The 18,000-nt window shown below is 38.8% G+C and overlaps 1 protein-coding gene across 1 annotated transcript in view; it reads left to right on the top strand.

The window, feature by feature from the left end:
- Positions 1–618: 618 nt before the first annotated feature.
- The window catches only part of LOC131684287 (serine-rich adhesin for platelets), a 384,398-nt gene continuing 367,016 nt past the window's right edge, over positions 619–18,000 (top strand). The window contains exons 1-2 of the mRNA XM_058967008.1: positions 619–1,220; positions 14,041–15,015. Of these exons, the coding sequence (XP_058822991.1) occupies positions 14,535–15,015 (481 nt within the window). The 5' untranslated portion in view covers positions 619–1,220; positions 14,041–14,534. The remainder of the gene's footprint in view (positions 1,221–14,040; positions 15,016–18,000) is intronic.

Here is an 18,000-nt window from a genome sequence, read left to right as displayed (position 1 = left end):
GAAGACTTTTGCCGTAGTGTTTGTGTGTGATAGACTTTTTTCGTGTGGGAAATTTATATACATTGTACTCACTAGCATTTTCATTCTTTGCATTCATTCACTCACTCGCTGCGCTGCCTTCCCACTGAATTAATACAAAACTGTGTGGACGGCCGACGACGATTTTTTACACCGGCTGGGGTGGGTGACTGACGGTGGCAAGTGAGAACGCGAATCAAATGCGAGAATGAACCGGCCGCTGCCGAGCTGTGCAGTGAACTAGCAAAATCCGAACAGAGTTAACACTGCCAATTTTTCGTCATCCAAAATATTCGACAGCGGATTCGAAGGGATAATTTAGTGTGAGCGATCGCCACAACGCGTGAACTTGAATCGGACGTTTACGATCGCAGTTGATAGCGTTTTCCGGCAAAGTGGTTGTGTGCGGGAAAACTGCAAATATTTTCCTTTTTTCTTTGTCCCTACCACTAGGCCGCATCGACCACTACCAGCAGGTTTGCGAGAGTGTCCCCTACCCCCGGTTAGTATTTGTTAGTGAATTTTTGGCAAATTTTCTGCTCTTACCAGTGGATCTCTTCCGAATTTCGCGCTATATCTGCGAATACCTTTCTCGTAATTTGCAGGAAAAGTTCAGTTCGACACCGCGATCCGAACGATTTTGTGTTTTATTCCGACATTGTTTTAGAATTAATTTCCGGCTCCCGGTGCGCTCCGAAATTTAAGTTCCCGCCAAAGGAAAACTCGACCCGCGATCTTCGATTAAATTGCAAACGAACACCAAAACAATGATTACGAAAAACATACTGCATAGAATAGAAGCGACAACTCCCATCGAAAAGTGGTAACTTTTGTGTGATGATCGAAACGACCAACGAATTCGACAACGATTTGATTTGACTGTGCCGGAGTCTTGCACCAACTTCCGGTAGTTATTTTATTTTTATTAGCACTGCGCATCATTCATCTGAATTGACGCTTTGGATGCAGTAGTTATTTTTTATTTTGCTAGTGGCGACGCAGTAGTTTACTAATAATCTCGGTTTATGCCAGCAGCGGTAAAAATAACCCGGTGACACAAGCGGTTCGCTGAGTGTGAAACATTTCTCCGGATTACGTACGTGTGTGTTTTGTGCGGGTGTTGGTGGCGGTTTTAGTGAGTAGCCGGTTATAGCGGAAGGAACCGTCGGAACTTTGGCATTCTTCGTTCTTCGAATTATGCGGTAATTGTTGTTTTATGGTGTTAATAAACAATAGAATTTTATTCAGAGGATACTGTTTGTGGTGAAAAATTAAAAAACCAAGCTTGGTATTAAAGGGTGTAATGATACAAAATTAGTCAAACAAGAATGTATGAAATCGTTCAAACTTTATTAAAAAAGTAAATCATGTCAAACAAGAATGTATGAAATCGTTCAAACTTTATTAAAAAAGTAAATCATGTTTCTTTAGCAAGTTCAATTTTTACAAAATAAAGCAATATTTTCTCGTTCTTCCTTTTTAGCGAATACCAATTGCCAAGCCTTTCGTTTGCACTGCTTCCTTGGTCACTTTCCTCGCCGAAGAACGCCAGTTTGCCTTGAACAGAATCTCGTTGACATCCGACCTACGCGGCTTCTTGAGGTTCCGCTTGGCGAGTGCACAATATTTTTTCTATTGGGTGAGCTCTGGCATGTTTGGAGGGTTCATGGTCTTGGGCACCACCAGGACTTTGTTTGCGGCAAACCACTACATGACATTTTTTTCTAGTGGCGCGCGCCGTCGCACCACGCCGCCTATTTCAGGTAAAAAATGACGGCGCGCCGACCATTTTTTTTACCTGAAATCGTCTACGCGGTGCAGTGGCGCACACCTCTAATTTTTTTCCATAATGGCAAGAAACTAAATGTGTCCAAAACGGAACGGAATAATTGATGCGATGTAAAGGTTCAGGAACAGATGGCCTGCCATACGAGATATTTTTTTGCGAACTTCGATAGCTTAATGTGTTAATAAGTGCCTCCGTTTCGCTTCCAGTCGATGTATAATATTCCTGTCCAGGGAGATATTTAAAGTCAGCCTTGACGCACGTTTCGTTATTCTGTACCACTCAATATAACTTCGTCAGCTGTATGTACAGCTTCCCCGATCGTTCTCTGGCAGACCTATCGATTTGGAGTCACCATCTTCTTGTAGACCGACGGTCGAGTTCCTTTTATAAATCGATGCATGATTGTAGGTGACACTCCCAGCTTGCTTGCGACTTCTCGGATGGAGAGGTTGGGGCCCGGCTTTCGATTTTTCCCGATGCAGTCTTCCAGATATATTTTAAATAGTTTTTAATAAAATATGCGGTTGGGGTAAGTTGGCGGTGTTGCACGCTGGGCAAGTTTGCGTGCAATAAAGACACCGAAAATTTTAATTTCTGGAATTCACTCCAAAGTAAGAAATTCTTTTTCTTGTGTACCTCTCCAATGTGGGAGACATTTATTCGAAAATTTGCTTTTGAATAGGGAGTACGCGTGAAAGTCAAAATGCCGGGGTATTGAAACTGAAATATAATAGCAAATGTCTGTTAATATACAGTTTTCTCGAAAAGACATTCAGCACGTTCCAAAAGGACTCTTGAAGTAATTGAATCTCCATTTGATTGCTTAGTTTTTGACGTATCCTCACATACCGCCAACTTACAGCGGGGCCGGGGTAAGTTGGCGGGTTTTCCGCGTCACATATTTTTGTCTCTAAAAATGGAGAAAATACATCAAACACTTTAAAAAATATCAGAGATGTTGCCAACAGTCTGCTCTTTCATGCCGCGTGTTCTATTTTGCAAAATCTGTCTACATCAGAGCAGTAAAAATTGAAAACTTAAAACACCGCCAACTAGCCCCGGTCTCCCCTACACATTCCGTTCAGTACAATGGAAGTTTTCGAAGTGCAAAAACTGACGCGGGTGCCTCAGTCGATGCTTGGAAAAGGGCCCTACATTGCAAGCTTAAATTCATTCTACATTAAAAATGTAATTCAAGCAAAAAACAGTAAATTGTGCCTACTACCTACCGAGGGCGCACTGGTATCCGCTATGTAAGTGGATTTTATTTTGGCTGTGAATCGTTATTTGCTTTGCCCTCGGCTGCATGTTGATTGTTCCGTGTGTCTTTTCCCTCACACGCGTGCACGTCTACATCATCGTCGCTAGAACAGTTTCGGTTTTCACTGTTGGTTGTTTGATGGTTTTATTTTTTTTTGTTTATTTGACACGGCTCAACGTGTTAGCAAAATTGAGTCGGATATTCCTGTTTGTCCAAAGTCATTGGTTTAACAACCTATCGTGGTTCAGCAAAAGAAGACTGTGTAGTGGTCATGATCGTACTAGATAGGATTTCCTTAGCAGCCTTTGCATACAGTTTTCCACGACTGATTACAGTATTGACACATCGTCGCTGTTGTGCTATCTTATGACAAGCGCCATTTAGCACATTTCGAGAAAAACGATTTTTAAAGTTTGAGATTGAATATCTTGTAACTTGGTGGTGGTAGAACCAATTCAGAGAAGACAATTGATGCTTCTATCTATTCTGTATTAATCTCCCAAATATTATGAAGATCGGTGAACTGCATTGCTAGTTTTTACTAAAAATGTAAACAAAAGTCGCACTCACACTTGTCATAGGTGTGTATTGATGACAAAATTTGTATGGCGTGTCATAATCGTGCATTGAAAATTTTCCATAGAGAAAAAGCATCAATTATAAACATTTATTCATATCTTTGGTTTAATTTGGTCAATAAACAATCGGTAAGATGAATTTTGAAGGACATGAATCAGGGAATCTAGAAAAGGTAGTAACTTTTGGTAGCAGTGTTGCCAAATATGCTATATTTCCAGTTTAAAATATAAACTGTGTTTTTCTCGCAACTCATGTATTTTTCTTTTGAAAATTTTTATGCCATTGTGTTCCTCAGACATTTTTACGTATAAAAACATCTAAAACTTCAATACAACTTAAGCAAATCTGAAGATATAGTGCTTTGAAGCAAAAAACTAATAATTTCTCATCATGTTTTTCGCTATATCTTAGTAACCAAGTAGAATTTCAAAATTCTGAAAATGCCACTTTGTAGAGATTTTTCAGATAAGTAATGTGGCATATCTAACTCAGTTTGCCCCAAAATGGCGTTTGTCATAAGATAGCACAACAGCGACGACATAGGAATCTGCCCTGGATGCGTGACGAATATTCGATGAGTATATGCAATATCTTGAACTTATTTGCATGGGATGGTCAAGTAGGAAGGGATAGGTTTTGTGGGACGCATTCTTCCCAAACAAACGCAGTTGCCCATTCCTGGGAAGAAGTTCCTTCAAATTATTGCTTTAACGTCATCCACTTCTCGTTAATTCGGCAAGAGTTGTTTGATAGCGACGGGATTAGTACTAAGTACAAGGTCGTGTAACTGTACTTCAATATTGTTGGTATGCTGCATAAAATATCATTACATTCGACGTATTTGAAGTTGTTCTGCGAAGCAAATGATTCTGCTTGACTAATGTGATCATAATCACTGACTCATGATGCAGATAGTGGAACTGCACAAAATTAAATGTGGAGCTTCAACAATTCCTTCACCTCACGAATTGATGATCTTCACGGACATTTCGAAAAGTTGGCTGCCACATAGTTTGACCGCATCGGGATATACACTTGCTTTACTGTCACTCATTGTTTGTTCCCATTTTACAAAATAGTTATAAGGAAACATTTTGACGTAGGACTATGTCTTTGTTTTCGATATGGGGGTGCACTTTGCAAATTCTACAAAAATGCTATTTAACGAATAGTGGTCCAATTTTAAACGTATATAATTCAGCCATCTCACGATAAATTTTAAATTTTTTTGCACATATCGCCCCGAAATACTTCTAAGAACCGATAGATTTGTGTACCTAGCTCGCTTCTATGAATGACGTCATCATCGACTATTTAAAGAACGGATTTGGCAGGACAAGCTCAGTTACCTGTTGAACAGCAGGCGGAACAGTTCACTGCGCTGTGTGTTTTCACAGCCAGTGTAGCTGAGTTAGAAGTCTGTTACACTGGCTGTGCTGTGGAAGCACGCTACTCAGTGCCGTCCAACACGCGACTAAGCTTGTCCGTTCAAACACTATGCTTTATTTTGTGTTGTGCTCGTTTCCAGCACACTTTTATGTACGTTTCCAGCACTTATTTTATGTAATCTCGAACAAAATTATTCGCACACAAAATCGTTTGTACATTCGAACTCCATTTACAAACACGGTTAACATAGTTTCGTGGTCTCTTTCGCTCTACCCATCATCATCAGCGTTGGCTCATTTTGCTTTGTGCGGTTTGGTTCAACGTTTGAGGCGAATGTGTAGGTAGGTATATCTAATTTGTTAGCAGGGTTACCATATTCACAGATTTTTTCTGTAATGTCACAGATTTTTTTCACAATTTTTGTTTTTTGCGGATGGCAGATTTTTGGCATTTTGATGAAAATTTCACAGATTTTTGAATATTATTGGATTTGTCGGAATTTTATCACCGATTTTCACAATTTTTTTTTTCCTGTTTTAGCTATCACAGATGGTAAAAAGATATTTTTGAACGAAACACAGATTTCAATGTGGCATTCCTGTTTGTTAGCGGTTGCATGCGTAACCTGTATGATAGCAATCTGTGATTTTGTTGCGCAAAGACGAAAACTTTCTTAGCAACAAATTTATGCGGATCGATGGAGAGCACAACGAAAGTTTATTATTTACGTTCGATCAATTCATTGATTCATTTCCACTTCACGTGATTTATTTCCACTCAGCCTATCCTCTTTTGATTCTGATATTAGGTACATACTACAAAGCCTATTTATGAATGAATACACTGCCACTCGATAACCCGTAGCAAAAATTTGTTTTTTAAAGGGGGGTGGGCGCAGCGTAGTTGGTAAATCGATTGCCGCAGCTGGGCTCGAGTCCCAACCCCGCACATTCTCGTAAGAGGTTTTTCTAACCCGAAGAGGCGAATGACCTTAAGGTTAAAACCTCTATAACCGAAATAAAAAAAATTGTTTTCGATTCTTGCATATTTATAGTTTCGATATATGATTAAGACCACTACATTCGCTACATTTGTATGCGTGTTTTAGGAAAGTTACAGTAATATCAAAATATAATTAGAAAGCTATACATGAAATGTGATTATATTGTCTAAAATATAATTTTTCTTCACTGGTTCGGGATTTTTACCACAAAAACAATCGAAAAGTTTTTACAATTTTTAAAAAGCTGATCTTGTGCTAGATTTAGTTCCAGATATTAGTTCGGTCACGGCTCATTGTGGTAACTCAACGGAGCCGTGGGTCTATTAAATCATTACAATATGTAAAAATAAAAATGAATAAAAAATATAATGAAGTATCCTTCAGGTCTCGTTCACGCAACTTTCTATTGCGTGGGGAGATTTTCTTTCGTGGTAAGGTACCATTGGTCTGCTCGCCTAGTGCATCTTGTGGGTCGGTTAATTTTTTTTTGTTTCCGTCGATGTCATCATCGTCTATGGTGTCTACATGTTCACGGTAAGATGTTCCTCCTTTCTTATTGCCCTTACGGGTTACGAGAGTCTGCTGTCATTGGTATTGGCTTCCTCGTGGATGGTGCTAACAGTTGATTCTGAACCATTAGACGCTGCTTTTATAGTTGTTATTATGGATTGAACAGCTTCCACAAAATTGGTAACCGTTTCTTGTTCTGGTGATGGTATTGAAGTCTGTGTTTTGGATTGGTTTTCCGAATGTGTGTGGGGAATTGGCTGTGATGCATTTTCCTCAGCATCTTCCGCACAAGGTGTTCCATGATGTGCCGTCTGGTTGCAGTATTTCCACGTAGGTGTCTGCCCTTTGTGGGTGCATAGCGTGATCTGTTTAATGTTAGTTCCATTATAATTGAATTGTATAACCAAGTGGGAGGGAATAGGTCTTTCCACTCGCATCCTCGCCGAAAGAACACCGTTAGGAGTACCCGGGAAGAAGTTTCTCCAAGTATCAGGTGTAACGGATTCCACTTCTCCGAATTGCGACATGTATTTTGTAATTGATTCACGGGAAGTACGCGGCGATAAATCATGTAGTCTCACATCTATAAAATCATTTTCTATGTACACTGGGATCTTCATTTCAACACTGTCACTTTTAATCACGTGTTTCAGGTTATTCTGTAAAGTGAATTTCTTTGCTTGGTCTAATGTGGTGAAGGATTTCAATACTGCACTGCGCAGATGATATTGAAGATAGGTGACGTCCAGGGATTTTAATTCTCTCTCACTCACGCGAGAAGTAGCTTATCCGATGTCCAACTTTTCCGAGATAAGATGAGTCGCAAAATTCTCTGTCTCCACAAATAGCGTGAGAATGATTTTCCGGATAAAATTTATTTGACTTTTTCCTTCTCACCGGAGAAGGTGATAAAATTTTAATTTCGTGGAAATCAATAAAAACTTTAAAAAATACACTTAATTACAAAGAAAAGCGGAAAAAAGTATGATAGACTTGTTTTATCGTATTTTGGAATAACGACAGCAAAGCAGGGAACGCAAAAAGGATACCGTGATAAACTCATTCACTCAATTTCCGGCTGTTTTATTTATCCGGAGAAATAACACGTTGTATTTATCCGGAGAAGTTGTGTGAGTGCCAATAACTTTTCGTGTGAAAATATGAGTTTTTATTGTCGCAGTAGCAAACTATCCGTGCGCATTTGCTCATATGAGCGATAAATACAATGCCTGGTGACGTCCTTAAGCCTAAGCTTCATGTTCACCTTTAGAAAATGTTCCAGCTCACGGAGACTCGGTCGTGTAGAACAAAATCTCAAGTCAACAACCGCTGTGTTGGGTCGAAGCAGCGCTTTTTCATCAAATTCACTCATGATGGCAGGAGTACATACAATGGTTTTTTTGTTCTAGACGCACTAACTGTCGTTCACTTTGCTCGTTTGTTCCTCTTGTTTAGAGGGACTTTGGCAGTTGTAAAAGTAGATCGAACGGTTTCCTTCGTTCTTAATACAATGCACACAAGATAACAGTATTGTATTGTGGTTCGTTTTGCGCTGGCTCAGACAACGGCAGAATTTCGTGACCGGTGTCTTTGGTGGTTGTAAATCGACTGACTGATCGAAACCTTTGTACATTATACTACATCATTTCAATAACATTCTATAATTTTTTCATGCAAAAATATCAACTAGCGACTCGGTGACGAAGCTTTTTGTGGAACGTCACTGGAAAAACACGGTTTGCGGTGCTATCTACCATTCAAAAACTGCTTGACCGAATAATTTCAAATTTTGCATACACATTCTACGTAAAAAATACCTAACCCCTACGTTGACTTTTCGGGATAGTAATTTTTGACTGGCAATGAACACCGCAAATCGTGTTTTTCCAGAGATGTTCCACAAAGTCGTTTGTAGATATTTTTGCATGAAAAAATTACAGAATGTTACTGAAATGATGTAGTATAATGTACAAATCTTTCTAAAAAAATTTGACAAAGAACTGATTTTTTTTTACGGTGAAACCCTTTTAGCGCCCTCCCCCCTTAAGTAGTATAGTCCTACATCTACACTTCGTACAATCCCATAGAGCTGCCCCTTGTAGTTTTTTTATTACGACATTTTCATAAGTTATTTCGCGTTTCTCCATCAACAACAATAGGACCTATAAATTTTTCTGTAGCTTTTCTTTTGACATTAAGGCGATATTGGAAACCTTTTAAAAGCTATACGAAAACAATCAAAATATTGTTCAACTGTATAGTTTAATTATACCCTATGGTTCAATTATATTTTGAGTACATTCCTATAGCTTTCAAATGGTTTGCAATATTGCCTTGAGGTAAAAAAAAGTTACAGGAAACTTTATGGACCCTTTGCTAAACCTATTGTTGATGATAAAGAAGAGCGAATGACTTATGAAACTGTCGTAATAAAATAAAATAATTGGCTTGTTAAAACAAAATTTATAATATCTTGAGAACCACTACATTTCAGAAAATTTTTGTTGAGAGCATTTTGATTTAAATTGACGTTTAGAATCAGATTCACAAATAAAATTGTGTTTTTGATTGCAAATTTTTGTTAGAAAGAAAAACTTTTTTATTGAATACTTCTCCATAATGTAAATACACCAAGAAGTTTCTTTTAAGTTTTTGAAAAGGTTTACATAAGATTGTTGACATTTTATGATGGGGTAAGGCGAGGGTAAGTTACACTAATTAATTGTTTTGGGCATAATTACACGAATTAATTGTTTTTGTTGGAACAAAATTCCAAATATCTCGATAACTATCGCATTTTAGAAGATTTTTGTTAAAAGCATTCTGATTTAAAATGATATATAGAATTATATTCTGTAATAAAATTACAGTTTTGTATGTCAATTAGTATGACATTTAAAAACATCTATAAAGTAATTGTTAGAAAAACTTTTTTGCGTTAAGTTCTCCATCATGCAATCACATTCAAAATGTTTCTTTTGTCTTTAGATTTTAGTTGACAAACTATAAAAAAATTAAAGAACGGTTTTTTGCAATTTAAATTTTTGACACAAATTGTTGTTTTTGTGAAAAATGGCACAACATTTTTTCAGTGTGTATTTTTTTCTACTTCTGTACGTAGGGGGAAGTGGGGAAATTCGGACCGCTGGCCAATTGGGACCCCAAGCTATTTCTTAGCTATTGGAATATTATGAAAAGCGTATATATCATTTTCATGGCTGTCTTGTAGCTCTTTTCTGTCTCACAAAATATTCCGGTTCTCAGTATTCGTGTGCGTGCGCTAGGAGCGAATGTTGTTTCGGAGCGCTTTTCTTTGAAAAATTTGTAACCCGAAAAACAAGAGTTTTGCTGGCAACAACAATTAATTAAATCAAGTGCATAATCGTGATTTTGGATCTGCCGGATAATATCTTTTATTTATATCCTGTTTTGAGCGAGACTATCAACTACTAATTAGGCGAAAATAGGAATTCATTTCTATTACAAGTGGTCCGAATAGGAACAGGGTCGGGGTAATTCGAATCTTTCATGTACTTTTGCGCAAAACCGTTTATACACAATACGGTAAAAGATCGGAAAAAGTCGGTTTAGAACAAAATAAACGCAATTGATTAGGCTTTAAGGAAAAAATTATTTATTTGTGATTCAGTTGACACGTGTCAGTTCTATATATCATGAACCGTTACTAGGTCCAAATTGACCCAGTTCCCCCCATTCATTCGCTGAAAGTCGTTCTCAGATAGTTTTGCTGTATAAAATACGATAAGGGACCATTCATAAATTACGTAACGCGAAAATCGCCCAAAATTGACTCCCCCCTCCCCCCATGTAACAAATTGTCACAAAATTCTCTATCCCCCCCTCCCCTATTACGTAACAAATTCCTCGAAAAAAATTTTTTTGTTCAGTAAAAACGTGTTACGTAACGATCTAGCTTGCTCCCCCTCCCCCAGATGTCACAACATGTCACAACTTCTCGTACCCCCTCCCCCCCTAAACGCGTTACGTAATTTATGAATGGTCTCTAATCGAACAAAACTTTTTTGAAATTAATGCACGTATAAACGTCTACGCCCTTTTGAAAAACTGCTCTCGAGTCAAAATAATCTTATTGACTGTGGAAAATGTTTTATCTTCCATGCCGGTGAAATATCTAAAATTTCATCGGAATCTGAGATGGTCGGTCACGATTTTAAAGATTTTCGGACGGATCTTCGTGGAATTCCTCCTCAGTTTACGGTCAAACGAGGCACATACCTTACAAAGGAAGGCTCGAATTTTTCATCTTAGAAAAGCCCAATGATCTAGACACGCTGAGATGAACAGCAGTCAGGCTTACTATCAGACCACCGGTGCTGTCCATAAAATGTGAGTAGCGTAGTAATTGCAATCTAATTAGTAATTGCAATTCCTACGTCTTTCTGAACCGGATACAATAAACAAAACGACCTCAACGAAAAAATCGCGAAGGGAGGGAAATATTACAAAGAACCGTTATTTCTATTCCTACAGGGAGGAGCCCTCTGGCAGTCGCATTATTTTTACCTTTAGGAGACCGTCTAAGGCTTTAAGACGATTCCGCCTGAACTTCAGAACGTGGTGCTCTCTGTGCAGTAGGCGAAGTCGGAGGGATACAAACCAAATTTTAAAATTGAAATCACAACATTTCAGATTCACAAGATATCTCCAAAATCAAAGAATGCTCATTTAAATATTATGGGTGACAAAAGGAATGGGGTCACAGTTTGTGGCGTTCATGTTCATTTTAAATTTTTTTTGGGATCTTGGTTTCAAGAAGACCCAAGCTTTCTCGATAGGGCTAAGTTCTAGAATGTTTGAAGGATGACCTCATTTAGTTCAAAAAAACAACAATATTGGTTCAATACTAGAGGAAGATGCTAAATCTGGCCATAACAGTCTTTTCAAGACCTCAAAAAAGCAGAATTTGAAGAAGTTTTATTTTGTAGCTTGACCGTTGACGGTCCCAAATGTGGTGAGACCCTAATCGTTTTGCCACATCCGCCAAATGCTAGCCAAACACAGATTTGTTGGCCTCCGTGTCTCTTTGTCGCCACGGCTCCAAACTTTATATATGCGCAGTTCAAATATATCCGTGTTTTTGCTCAAAATAAATATTTGCGCGACACTTGATATATTCCAATGCCATGCTGGCCTTGTTCTACCACGCGTCCTGCCACTAGTATCATTCCGCTTGGTAGTCTGATGCTCTTTGAAATTGAAGTAATTTGTTAAAATCTAACGTTCAAGAATTCCTGAGTTATCAGATGTAAGTTAGTGTATTACAACTTTATGATTTTGTAAAACAACCGCCTTGACCAACATTCTGAGGGTTTTCGATCGAATTGGCCACACTCCGGGGTATTCCGGGAGCCTGGTTCCTCTGAAAAAGGGCACACATTTCGACTGATTACAAAAGCCGTTTGACACCCCAACTTTAAACTTCAAACTGGACACCATTTTGATGGTTTCTGGTCAAATTTGACACAACCCGAGATCTTCCAAGAACGTGGTTTCTCCGGAAAAAGGGACGATTTTCGACTGGTTGAAAACCCGTCTTGTGGCACTTCAAACTTCATGATTTTGCAAAACAAGCACACTGAAAGACATTTTGTGAGCATTTGGACGATATTTGGGCGGTCTTACGGAAACCTGGTCCCTCCGGCAAAGAGGATAATTTTTGACCAGTTTTAAAACCTGTCATGCGATATGTCAAACTTCGTGATTTTGAAAAAAAAAAGTACACTGCAAAACATTAGGAGAGTTTTTGGTATAATTGGCCACAACCAGGGATATTCCGACATCCCAGCTCCTCCAGTAAAGAGGACACTTTTCAACCGGTTATAAAACCCGTCTTGCGGCCTGTCCAACTTCATGATTTTGACATGTCGAAATGTGTCTTCTTTGCCGGAGGAAACAGGTTCCGGGAATACCCTGGGAGTGTGGAAAATTAGACCAAAGGCCATCAGAATATCCTTTCGTGTACTTGTTTTGCATAATCATGAAGTTTGACGTGCCGAAAGACTGGTTTTGCAACTAGTTGAAAAGAGTGCTCTTTGCCGGAGGAGCCAAGTTTCTGGAGTATCCGGGGGTGTATCCAATTTGACCAAAACTCTCAAAAGGTTCTCCAGTTCACTGGTTGTTCAAAATTAAGTAGTTTGACACCCCACAAGACGGGTTTTGTAATTGGTTGAAATGTGTCCTCTTTACCGGATAACCAGGTTCCTGGAATACCCCGGGTTATGGTCAATTCGCCCAAAAACTGAAAATGACCTCCAGTGTACTTATTTTGCAAAATCATAAAATTTGACATGTCGCAAGACGGGTTTTATAATTGGTCGAAAATTGTCTCTTTACCGGAGGAGCCAGGTTCCCGGAACACTCCAGGGTGTGGTCAATTAGACCAAAACCCTCAAAATGTCTTTCAGTGAACTTGCTTAGCAAAATCATGAAATTTGACGTGCCGCATGACGGCTTTTGCAACCAGTTGAAAATTGTCCTCTTTGTCGGACCAGGTTTCTGGAATACCCGGGAGTATGGCCAACTAGACCAAAAACCCTCGAAGAGTGTTTTAGCGTACTTGTTTCGCAAATTCATACAGTTTGACATGCCACAAGAAGGCTTTCAAAAGGGTTCAAAAGACGGGTTTCATAATCAGTCGAAAAATGTCCGCTTCTCTGGAGGAACCAGGTTCCCGATATACCCCAGAGTGTGGTCAATTCGATCAAAAACCCTCAGAATGTTGGTCAATGCGTTTGTTTTACAAAATCAGTGCGTTTGTAAAACATTTTGTGCGTCGCAAGACTGGTTTGTAGACCGCTATAAAAGTTTTTTGCTTTTCTGAAATGGGGGTAACCCCAGTACTACCAACAATATATCCGGAACTACGATCAGTTCCGAAAAGTAGACCTCGGTTTCTAAAACTCGACAAATTTTGTGATCGTTTCCAAAAAATAGCATCAAATTTGGTTGGAACGCGACAGATAACCATTATTTTGAAATTTAACATTTTCAATGAAATGGACGTTAGGGACGTAAGAGTTAATCCAGCAATATCAATATATATGCCTAAAAACGTATGTAGTTTTTAAATATTCTGTCAACAGAAAACTTCTGGATACATTAATTTTCTGACGAAATTGCGTCGAATGCTTTCAAACTAAATAAATAAGCTTAACCATCCGGCACTCGCGCGAATGGCTCCCCGAATGAGTAACCGCTGGTGCTGGAAGAAGATTTCGCTAGAGTTTCCGAAGGTGTTGCACAATATACAACGGCGCGAATGCCGGAGCGTTAAGGATCATAATTTCATTTTTTCGCTATACAAACTACACGAGACGTTCGACGACTAAAATTTCAGCAGGTTATGAAAACTTATACTAGGCATTTGAAAAAGGATTCACATCCACCATAATTATTAATTAATTTAGCACATTTATCTAAGACGTTATTTTCATTTTTATTTATTTTCAGTGAATTATGTTGCAACGATTTTATAATCTTCAAAAAGTGTTAAAATATCGACTCGCCAACAACAGCGTTTGATAAACATAGTCCCAGCTGCTCGTAATTTTTCTGAACAAACAAACAGCTAAATAGAATGTGAGAAACTAGTTGTTTTCGAAAGAAGCTAATAAATTTATTAAAGAATTCATCAACTAGTGTTTTGTGTGCTTCCCCAGTTAGCAGTCCGAAAGTGAAACGTATCAACCATCATATGTGTCCTTAATGTGATCAAAATAAAGTGTCTGAAGAACCCCAACAGGTGCAATTATTTTACGGTAGTGTAGTGCTATAGTCTTCGCTATTCGAACGAATAAACGGAAAAAATTGGAATTATTCTTAAAACCCAACCTATAGATAGTACTAGCAGTGTGATATGGAGATCGTGTCGATTTTCAGCCGATTTTTGATTTATTGTTTTGTTTATTTCTGTTCCGAGCACGCATTCGTCAACGGCCCAAAAAATGCTCGCTATGCGTCGTGAAAGTGACCAAATCTACAACGGTAGTAGTGCCAGTGCAATCAACCACTCCAGTATCTACAATCAGCACCTGATCCCGTCCCACAGCGTCGTCGCTAGTGGGTCCGGTCTCGGTAGCAGCTCAGCGCATACCACCAACAGTGCCCTGTCGTCGTCGGCGTCGTCCCACCTGAGTAACAACAGTGACAACAATAGTGCCAGTGTTAGTGCAAGTCATAGTTCAGTTAGTGCTGCCGTCGAATCGACGACCCCCTCAAGTGCTTGTGGTAGCAGTTCCACCGCAGTTCAACCGCAACTAACAGCGCCTTATCATCAGCATCACCATCATCACCATCACTTCCAGCAGCCGTCGCAGCATCAGGCGGCCCAGCATCATCACGTTGGCCACAGCTTCAACGGTTTCGGAAGTCCGAGCGGGGGAGCACCGAACGCCTACGGAAGTTACAACAACTACGGTGCTGGAAGTAAGTCACGTTTGATGTTGAAAGAACGAGGTCTAGTGTTGGAAAAAAATTGGTATATGGTTTAGTTGCACGCATTTCCTGTTTGGGCAGGTATAGAGCAATGTAGATTTCTTAACAATGCCGTAGGCGTGAAGAGTTCGTCCAATTTTCGCAAAAATAATCCAAACTAGTAGTGTTTGGATGCGCCATATTACACAGTTTCTATTTATTAATGTAATATTTTGTGGATACACTAGTTATTTAGCGTATTCATTTTAGTCGCGTGAATATCATCTAATATTCTACGCGAAAAGATGAGATCGTAGTATACCTTGTCGCAAAAAACTTATACAATGAAGACCCGATTTTATCATCCCCCGATTTGGTCTTCATCCAATTTTATTGGCTTTTTGACCCGATTTTGTCAGCCTCATATGAAAATTAATAGTTGGTAGTTTGATGGGCTCTAGCAGACGAACCAAGTTGATTTCGAGCAAATCCTTTTTTGAGCATATTTTTCTTATCCTAGAGTTACGAAATATGCAAAAATAAAAAGGGACCATCCATTAGTGATTTTTAACATCCCCCCCTCCCCCATCGTAGCATTTCGTCACAAATCTCTAAATACCCCCTGGTAATTACGTAGCTTGACGGTAATTCTCCCCCCCCCCTTTGTCCCGATTTTTTTTAAATAAAAAACAATGTTAGTTATTCCCCTTTAAAAAAATCTACGTATCAAGGCATGACCCCCTACCCCCCCTGTCGTCACACATCATCACAAAATACAAAACTCCCCCCTCCCCCATATAATGCTACGTCATTTATGGATGGTCCCAAATGTAGATTTTTTTAAAATTTTGCGCTGTCAGACCCCGTAAGAGAAATTTAAACTTTTCTTTTTTCTTTTTTATTTCGACTATGTTAGTCACATTTTCTTTTTTACATTTTAACGACATTCAATTAGCTAGAGATTACTGGGTAGGGAAAGTTATGAAACTTAGAGCCATAACGTATGCGGAATGAAATTTGGACAACGCTTCCAGCATTAAAACAAGAATGCAACCGGTTGCAAGGCATCATACTAAACGTCATACTCTAGGCACACTTATTTTAAACATCCAGTGTTAATTTCGACTCGCTAGGAGATACCTTGTGAACGAAACGGCAGCGAGCGCCCAATCTGGCACCTAGCTATTATGCCAAAAAAAAGTTTTGGCGCATTGGAGGATTACGACATACTTTTTGTACCAAAGGCTGATAAACCTACAAATGTACCAAAATTTCGCCCAAATGAGGATTTCTGGAATAATTTGAAGCAGAGAGTATATGCCAATAATTTTCGACCTAAAACAAACAAACGTGATAATCAAAATTAAAAGAGAAATTAAGAATATGCCAACATCAATTTTTTTGACTCCTTCGCAAAAAGTTCCTGTAAACTATCATAAAGCTTCTCGAATGGGCTCAATTTTTTTCTACATTAAGTTAATAAGCTGACAAATGTTTTCATACAGAGAGAACATTTAATAAATGGTTTTCTACAAACAAAAATGCCTTTTGAATTTTGTCCAAATTTTATTCCGCATACGTTAATACTCTAGTGAGAGCAAGGATGTGAAGTAAACAGATCGGAAAACTAGAAGTGGCTGGGTCATTAGAACAGGCTTAATATCGTACGGGCTTAATCTTTGTCTTCTGTTAATGAGGGTCGCGCTTAGGCAGAATAACTACGAATGTAAAAAATAAAATGTGACTAACATAGTTGAAATAAAAAAAGAAAAAAGAAAGAAAAAGGAACTGATGGGAATCCATCGGCAGCGGTGGGTAGCCGCTGTAGACACAGCCATTACCTTACACAATGTAGCAAACCCGCTACGACTGTAAGAACAGTGTCAATAGTCTAATAAAAATCTATCCCGGCATTCGAAAGGCAAACAGAGATGAACAGCAGCAATCATCATTAAGATTGATGCTAATCGTCGACACGTTTTCAGTGGTGATCTTGCGTGGCTCAATTTTTATCGGTTGTCATGGTAAAGATAGATACGTCTACCTTTATCAGGACACATGTTAGTGAACTCGGGTGATTCGTAGTTATTCTGCCTAAGCTCGACCCTCATTAACAGAAGACAAAGATTAAGCCCGTACGATATTAAGCCTGTTTTAATGACCCTGCCACTTCTAATTTTCCGATCTGTTTACTTCACATTATTGCTCTCACTTGAGTACTATGGCTCTAAGTTTCATAACTTTCCCTACCCAGTAATCTCTAGCTAATTGAATGTCGTTAAAATGTAAAAAATAAGAAATTTAAACTAAATAATCAGAAAGGGTTATGAGGATATATCTAGGGACTAAAGGAAAATATGTCCCTATTTTGTCAATGTCCCCGTTTTATCAGCCTAAAATTCACCAAGAGGGGGTCTTCACTGTATCATATATTTGCTTTTGTTAGGCTGATCCAAGAAGGAATATTGTCTATATCCGTTCATGGAAGGGAAATTTTTAAATTGCAGTAAAAATCATTTCAGTTTTACGATTATCCGAGCACCCTCTGACCTTGGGTAAAAAATCCTTTTTCATATTCCTCCATAAAAAAACCTGTTTTAATCCACCTAGTGATGCAATTATGCCTTTCTCATTTATATTTATGTTTTAATAGCTGGGTACGTTCAATGTAACATTGTGGAAATCTCTATTACATTCTTATTGAACTAGGCAAGTATATATAAGTGCACGACTGCCACGAGCCTGATGAGCAACATGTCGACGCTGACACGCTTCAAACAAAAATATAACATTTAATTAACTTAATCAGTGTGAGTTCAATGTTGTCTTCATGTTAACATATTTTGAAATGCGGGGTGGTAAGGAAGTGAGGGAAATTAGTGGGAGGGAGAGGAACAACCTAACGTATTTTGGTATATAGGTGGATGAAGCGAATGCAGGTGTGAGGTTGATCTGAGAGGGAGGGGTGAGAGCGTTGGAGAGTGGTGTAAGAGGAAG

This window comes from Topomyia yanbarensis, chromosome 2 (genome assembly GCF_030247195.1).
Source record: "Topomyia yanbarensis strain Yona2022 chromosome 2, ASM3024719v1, whole genome shotgun sequence".
Lineage (NCBI taxonomy): Eukaryota > Metazoa > Arthropoda > Insecta > Diptera > Culicidae > Topomyia > Topomyia yanbarensis.
This window is presented reverse-complemented; position numbering and strand designations above follow the sequence as displayed.